Source organism: Rutidosis leptorrhynchoides, chromosome 8, assembly GCF_046630445.1.
Source record: "Rutidosis leptorrhynchoides isolate AG116_Rl617_1_P2 chromosome 8, CSIRO_AGI_Rlap_v1, whole genome shotgun sequence".
Lineage (NCBI taxonomy): Eukaryota > Viridiplantae > Streptophyta > Magnoliopsida > Asterales > Asteraceae > Rutidosis > Rutidosis leptorrhynchoides.
Window position 1 is genome coordinate 360,632,096 of NC_092340.1, and position 8,932 is coordinate 360,641,027.

The window sequence follows — 8,932 nt, forward strand, 5'->3', positions numbered from 1 at the left end:
ACTGGTGGGCGCGAGTAGTAGTATATGGATCCATAGGGCTTGATATCCCCGTCCGAGCTAGAGCACTAGCCTTTTAACGGACGTATGCTATTTGAGAAGCGTACACGTTGGTTTGCGTGTATTATTAAGATGATTATACAAAGGGTACAAATTATATATACGTTAAGTTTAGTTACCAGGGTGCTTAATCTTGTAGAATATTTCGATAAACGTTTCTGGATGAAACAACTGAAATCTTGTGATCCACCTTTATATACAGATTATACGAAACATTAAAACTATGAACTCACCAACCTTTGTGTTGACACTTGTTAGCATGTTTATTCTCAGGTTTCCTAGAAGTCTTCCGCTGTTTGCTTAGATATTAGACAAGCTATGTGCATGGAGTCTTACATGACATATTTTTCAAGGAAACGTTGCATTCACCAAATCTTCACCATGTATCTTATTTTGACTGCATTGTCAACGGAAGTACTGTTATAAACTATTATTTATGGTGATTGTCTATATGTAGAAATCATCAGATGTCGAAAACCTTTGATTTAAATATTCATTTATGGTGTGCCTTTTCAAAAGAATGCAATGTTTACAAAACATATCATATAGAGGTCAAATACCTCGCAATGAAATCAATGAATGACATGTTCATCCATATGGATTTGGAGCGATCGTCACAAATTCAGAAGACTCTACATGCTTGAATCAAATAAAAATGCATTAGTATCGGAACGCATTTCTTCCACCAATTCGCTCACTTTCGGAACTTGGAATTGGTCTCGTGAACCATACGGACGAACACTTAATGAACTATCGGAACTAAACAACCTGCTTTCTTCCATTAACCTTTCTGAAAAACCCGATACTTGGATATGGAACTTAGATAATTCCGGATTCTTCACTACAAAATCCCTCTCAACCATTTTAGACAACCTCAAACTCGAAATACCTTCCAACACCTTCAATACGCCCAGAAACAAACTCATACCACAAAAGATTAACATCTTCATTTGGAGGATCTTACTTGGTAGAATCCCGACTAGAGTAGAATTAGATAAGCGAAGCATTGATCTCGATACCGTTCTTTGCCCACTCTGTAACTCACATGTCGAAACCATAGAACATATTCTACTCCAATGCACTTCAACCCAAACGATCTGGAACGCAATCTTATCTTGGTGGAATCTTTCCACAAACTCGCTTTCCAACCTCCAAGACACTACTTCAGCTGATCAAACATTCACCACATCATCCTCTGGTAAATACATTTGGCAAGCAACAAAATGGACCACAATTTACATATTATGGAAATACCAAAATGCCAAAGTATTTAGTAAGAAAGATTGGTGTCCTGCCACTATACTTTCCGAGATCCAAACACAATCATTTTCATGGATATCTAAAAGATCAAAGAAATCAACAATCGAATGGCATCAGTGGCTCATCAATCCCTCGTTCTACACATCCTTGAACACTCATAGCACGGGCATCGGCTAATTGGATACAAAGCTCTCGTACGGTCTCGAAACCGGTCATGAAGTCATGTCGTAGATCACACTATTCACTTGGTTAAATGGGCTGTAGTGGTCAACTTTGTCATCGCATCAGCGGTACTGTCTGGCCGCTCCAGCTCAGCTCGAATTCACTCAAGTGCCGCGGGGTTTAGTGTCTCATCGTTCATGTTTTTATGATTCGAGGTTCATTTTTTTCTTTTTTATCCATATTTATGACACATCATAATGTATAGTTTATAGGGCTTTGTAAATATTCCATTTATCAATGAAAGTTTTACTTGCTTTTCAAAAAAAAAAAAAATGATTTTTTAAATCAACTTATCTTTGTTTACATTTTAACAATACGTTTTCTAACGTATCGAGGCGGGTTAGGAAAAAAAAGAAAAAGACAAAATGAATAGTATTCAAAGTATATGGTATACACTTGTTTGATTCCTATGTACATAACACAAAGCCATATATATAGGCAAATAACCCTAACCAAGCTAATTGGGCTGAGCTTATACAATACAAATAATATAGGCTATGAGCTAAATATCTAGTCTAACAGTGGGAAACAAAAATTAAACAGACACTTTGAGATAGCGAGAGTAAGGGATTAGCGAAGTTAATGTGATATCAAAATGCATCTGTTGTACTAGTAAGAAGCTTAATCTTTTTATATTTTGTTTACCTTTCCTTATAAAATCCAAACAAAATAGTAAATAAATTCTTGATAGATAATGAATTAGCGGGCTCTATTAATTGAGTTAACAACAACGTCGGTTTATTGGCGATTTGACTGACGCGTAGAGTTTAAATTGAATTTCTGACAAGATTTAAAATCCATGAAAATTTGATCATTTTCACGGCGTCTCATTTTTTTTTTTTTTTATTCTTTAACTTTTTTTTTCTTACTTAAAGGTCAGAAGTCCTCTTGGAAGCAATCTCTTTATCTGCCGAATAGAGCGAGGGATGACCTTCCATACTCTTGAAACTGTTTCTCTCTTGGTGCAGAAATAACTTATCTTTATTCTAGGATAGGGGAAAGATTGTCTATATCGCACTTCCCCCATACGCCACACATGTGAAATTGGGTGTTTGTTGTTGTGATAAATAATGAATTAGAAAGTTACAAGAAACACATACATTCACAATGCACCATTATTTATTATTTATTTCTCATTATTTCATAAAGCCAAATAGGTCTAGTGAATCCATATTACACACGAAATTCTTCCACAAACGTTACACGGATCATCTAAATTACCACAAACCACCAATTAATCCCACCTAAACGACAATGTTTGTTGTTTAATCCCACTTGAAGATGAGCCACCATGATCATCATTAAACATTCCTTGAAATTGAAGTGTGGTACCACTTGATTCAGAAAGCATATCATGTCCAAAACCATATTGACCCATAACACTCGGCATTGGTGGTATGATCGTTGGAGTTTGATGAGTTGGCGGCGATGATGACAGAAGAGAGAGAGCACGAGAGTTACTAGATCGATTCATTTGATTTGAAGAAACCGTTGGTGGTTGTGATAGTTGTTGGATGAAGTTGAAGTGATTGTCACTCCCATTTTGGTTTGCTTGAGTTGGTGGTGATGATTCTATGTTCAAGTGGTGTCTAGTTTGGTAGTTTAAAGATGGTTGGTTATTAAATGGGCCAAATGGGCTCTCTGGTTTGAATCCAACGGCCCTAGAAGAGCCCATCAAGTGTACTTGTGGGCTATTGAATGACAATATCCTTGCAATGCCTGTAACAAGATATTCCAACAAAACGAAATTCACAAACAGATTAATATTTGGGTCTCATTAGTTACATGGATAGATGTTGATATCACCGAAAAGTAATATTATTAAAAATGATCTAAATTTTAGAAGCATTCAACTTATACAAAACGTTCTACTCGTCATTATTGTAATATTCTACTGTTATTATTTATCTTAAAAAATTAGTTTTGCCATATAACCTGTCACTAGTACGGAGCACTGTTGCAAAACACCCCGTCTCGAGAAGTCTCGACGCACGTCTCGACGGTTTGGTGACTAGTCCGTCCCGTCTCGTAGAAAACCGTCTAATATGACAGTCAACGATCAAAATTCGGGTTAAAGTTGAAAAAAATCGAGTCAAAGTCGGTCAACATTCAGAAAAGGGAGAAAATCGATAAAATCGGTAAAATATATCGTATTTTAGTTTGAATTTTTTGTATTAAATTAACGATGATAGCAATTATCGGTATAAATTAATTAATTAAAGTTTTTAGCTTTAAAATATGTATACATATAAGCATTTTTATACTTATATATTTAAAAGTCAACTTTGGTCAACGTCCGTCTCGACCCCCGTCTCGACCCCGTCTCGAACGTCTCGACCTTTTTAAGACCCGACCATCTCGACCCCGTCTCACGTATTTTGCAACCTTGGTACGGAGTATTGGAGAGTTAAAATTGGCTCAATTTTAAAAAAGGACTTTTTTAGATGATGTCCTTTACTTGTACTGGACCAGTAAAAGGTTATCCTGTTGGGCCAGTAGAGGAGGTTAATTTACTTGCCCAATGTTTCCGACCCAAATGAACAATATTGCTTGTTACAACTTACAAAGTACAAAAAAATCAGATAACGGCCCAAACATGTGTTTTCTTTTCTTCTCTCCGTGCTTTACATCCGCGATGATTAATAATTTAATACACGACAAATATTACTCTATAATCTATAGAGTACAAATTATACTTTAAAATATTGTACCGTACTATACTACTTCAATCTCTACTCATTCATTAATTATTCTTTACTTCGACCAGTCACATTTTTTAACTTGGATTTAAGTCTATTTTTAAGTTCACTACACACTTTTAGTTGATTAGTGAAAGTTATGTTTAGGGTTATTAAATTATTTATTTTATATAAATATGTAATAGTTTTGATAGGAAGAAACCTTGTTGATTTGAGAGGAAGGTGGTTGTTGTTCTAGAAATAGGGTCTGCTTGAGGCTTCCTACGTCGTCGATTATGACCATCTAGACGTTTTCGACAACTTCGTTTACCTTCATCAAATTCCGACAGTGCGTGAAACCTGTCCATTTTTTTGCCTTATTTTGTTATCCATAATTCCATATATTCAAATGCATTAACATTTCTAGAATATAACATGTACTACTTCTTTACGAGTATAAAAGTACTAATTATACACATAATTAAATACTTTGCAAATATTCTTCAAAACTTTCCTTTTAAAAACATGTTGTAAGTTTTATTTATTTATTTATTTATTTTAACTGCGAAACCACTAGATCATTTTGTTATGGTTTTTGCCGTTCTAAATAGAAATAAATATACTGAGGGCTCAAGAACAAGTTGTACCTGCTGCATTGTTGACAGAAACGTTGTTCTCGGCCAGCAATAGTGACCTTAGGTGTCTTTGAGTGGACTTCACATACTTTATGACGACGGTGATACTCTCGGCATTGACTAAGGTCAGCGTTACACCCGTCGACTAAACACGATACAATTATATTATTCCCGTTGGCAGGAGTTTTAGCCCTTTTTGATGATGACGAAAACTCCATTATTTGTTGCAATCCTTCAACTCTTACCTTTATTAATTAATAATTCACATTATAACTTCCAACAGCAAGGTTCCTTCCGTACGTTATAAGTACAATTAGTCAATAACTTTTACAAATGATTTAAAACGAGATCAATCAATATTCAAAAATTTCTAAGGACAAATCTAAAATCTGTTATTTTAATAGGATAAAAATCTTTGTACAGTTCACTTTAAAGTCAATATGTAACCGCTTGTATAAAGATATGTTGCACGTTAATGACAGTCTTTAACACTTAGAAATTTTTTTAAAGCATTTATTATTTGTGACTCATGATCCAATTATATAAATGAACTCTTTATATGATTACGTTTTAGAGTTTTTCATCTTTTGGATGAAATCCTCTATTTGTTATATATAAGTATATAGTTTTTTTTTTTCTTTTCCGTCAAAAATAAAATAAATGAACTCTTTATGTGTTCTAAATCTGTATAACTCTAAATCAACATAATAATTGTGCAAGTTATTACCACCAACATGTGTGTCTAATTATGGTTAATAAATTTGGTCTACAGTTTTTGCTTTTAGCGTTTGAGTTGGAAAAAGGGGAACAAAGAAAGTAAAGAGTGAAATGAATATACCTGATATGAATGGTGATGCTTGAGAGTGAGATGTTTGCCAAAGAAAACTAATTTAAGAGAGATATAGAAAGGATATATGAAAGAGAAAAGATAGATGGATATGTTGCTTTCCATAAACATATATGTATATCAGTATATATATGTATATCATTATTAGTTTTTACTGAAAGAACGTAATGGTAATATATAACAAATTCGAATATCAACAAGTACAATTAAATTACAATTACAAGGAAAATTCAATCAAAGCCAAACAAGCGACATAAACAGGCGCCTAAACAAATAGTCCCACCAATAGAATGGAAAACACCATTTATTAGAAAACTAATCAAGACAACAAACCGACATAGGATATTCTAAAAAACGATTGCACTAAACAACTAAACAAGATAACCAGCAACAACGGTCGGGAGAATGCCGATCGAAATCGCAACAAACAAACAAAACAAACCGTCGACAACCAGCCAAAATGTCGCCAGGAAAATAGCCAGGAAACAGATTCCTACCACCTTCAAAACGCGCTCCACAACCACCACTTCCTAAGCAAAAAAAGGTTGCAACCGAAGCCAGGCCATCGAAGCAAAACTATGAAGTAACCAGCAACCTTCTGGCCAAAAGGATTTCTGCCAGAAAAAACATTTACTAATACTTATTACCAGTGTTGTAAAAAACCCGATTACTCGCCGATTAATCTTCGATTAATCATTTTTAAGAGTAATCCGTTCCGATTTCAAAAATCCATTTAATTAAACGGTCAACGTCAATTGATGAGTCAAAACCGAATTTGATAACCAAAACCGGTCAAAGTAAAAAAAGTTTAACATTTTAACGTGAATTTAAATTAAAACTTTATAGTTTTAGAGCAAAATGAACAATTTTAGACAATTATATTAGAATTTATTTTATATTTATGATTTTTTTTTCTATATTGACATATATAATCTTTAAAATTTAATTTTTAATTGTATACAGTACAGTCCGATTAATCCCCGAATTTCCGATTAATCTTTTCAAAGTCCTGACCAATTAATTTCCGAATAGTGAATTTTGCCACCTTGCTTAATACTACGTAATAATACTCCTTAATAATATGTATATTATTTATTAATTAATACGTATTTAATAGACTAGTTAAATTTCTTAAAAGTATAAAACGAATATGTCAAGGAGTAAATTTCTTAAAAGTATATAACGAATATTTTTGTATAACGAATATGTTATCTAGTCTTTTATTTTAAAGAGTCAATAGTAACTTTCTTTTATTATTAATTTTGATGAAAATTATTTTACCAATATCAATAATTTTCTTTTTCTTTTTCTGATGTTTTTTATCTATCGAATTTATCAAACCTTTATTTAATAATGCAAACAAAAACAAAGTTACTTTTAAAATCATTTTTTGATATGGATTACATATGTTAATGATTTATTACTTTATTGAACAATTAATATGTAGTATTTAGTTTATAATAATTAATCTGGAAGATACAAAAATAATATTACCCCATCACAAAGGGCAAAAAGTAAACAGAGAATCAAATTATTTAGTTAACTAGTCTTTTAACATATTTGTTATACAAAAATATCATTTGATTCGGTCAACCATCGAGAAATCATCAACTATATAATTAGAAATAAGCTCTATGCCTAATTCGTTAGGCTATTTTAGGTCATTTCTTGATGAACATGATCCGTCATAATCTTTTCGTTCTCTTTATTTATGTGCTACAACGTCAACAAATAAACATGTGCCACCACATTTTATATTTTAGTGTATGTGGTAACAATAAATGTAAAGCTGATGGTTTACTTTTAGTACTCCGATAGGTAATCAAATGATAGATGATGTAATGTAAAACTATATGTGGTTGTTTTGAACATGCTACCTAGTACGTAACTTGCTTCAAATAGACATGTTTAGTTAAACTAATGATTAGATAGCGAGACAACAAATGATAAAAGAATCATACGACATAATGCAATGAATAAAAAAGAGACTACTTGTTATTGTTAGTACTACATATACCATTGTCCCTTTTTACTTCGTTGAAAGTTATAGAACATAACATGATCACACCAGGACAATACATAAACGAAATTTAGAGACAATACACATAATTTTTTTTTTTTTTTTGTGTGTGGCTAAAATAACCAAGGTTGTAAAAGACGCGAGTCGGGGACGCATCGGCTATGCCTAAAAAACGACGCGTCGGACGCAACGGTGACGCAACGGTGACGCAACGGGTGTTGACTAACGTTGACTTTTTAAAATAGTTTTATTAAATATATATTTATATATAATATTATATAGATCAAATCTTTAAATATAAACTATATTTACAATAAACATGAACAATTAACAATTATTGACAGTATTACAAAAAAAAAAAAAAAAAAAAATTACCGACTTTTTCCGAATTCCACCGACTTTGACCGACTTTTTACCTTTGACCGACTTTTTAGCAACGACGCGTCGGTCATGCCTAAAAAACGACGCGTCGGCCGACTCGGCCGACTTTTGCAACACTGAAAATAACGAATACTATATTAAAATAAAAAAACTTCATCAATAGATGAAAGAATCCTAAACCGATACAAGAAAAGGAAAAAAAAAACTAAACGACGAGAGGCTCAAAGAGAGAAACTAACCTAGACAAAGCTAAACAAATGCTAACTCAATACGAGCCCAACTATGCCGAAAACCACACAACATAAAATAACCTAACAAAACACAAAAGCCCAAGATCATAATTGCCAAAATGATCAAAGTACAAAAACCACAAAAACAACCCCATGAGCGACAAACACGAACTAATCCGATAAACCGGCTTTGGACGAGCGTTTTTTATTTCTCTCGTCAGGACGAGAAGTCATTCCGTCAACCTTGTCAATATATCAAGACCTTACTAGGGATGGCAATGGGCGAGAAAAACCCGTGACCCGCGGGTACTTGATCTTTGATGTGCGGGTAAAATATAAAACCCGGTCCGCTAATTCATGAGGCTTTTTTTAATTTATCCGCGAGTTTATACATACAATTATCAATTTAAAAGGAATTTCACTTGTAATGCAATAATGATTAAAAATATAATATTACATAAGTAAAGAACTGAACTTTTACGTCATTTTACACATGTTAATTGTACATATTGTTTATAAATAATAAAATTTTCTAACTTTTCTTAAAAAAAAATAACAAAGTAGTGTATTATTATTACCCGCGAGTTTACCTACGGGTCTCG

The 8,932-nt window shown here is 33.0% G+C and overlaps 1 protein-coding gene across 1 annotated transcript; it reads right to left on the minus strand.

Moving 5' to 3' along the window:
• Positions 1–2,773: 2,773 nt before the first annotated feature.
• LOC139861123 (uncharacterized) lies at positions 2,774–5,070 on the minus strand. Its single transcript, XM_071849423.1, has 3 exons — positions 4,865–5,070; positions 4,441–4,577; positions 2,774–3,258 (listed from the first exon to the last, which is right to left on the minus strand). The coding sequence occupies exons 1-3, from the start codon at positions 5,068–5,070 to the stop codon at positions 2,774–2,776; spliced, it is 828 nt and encodes a 275-aa protein (XP_071705524.1).
• Between the last annotated feature and the right edge of the window lie 3,862 nt (positions 5,071–8,932).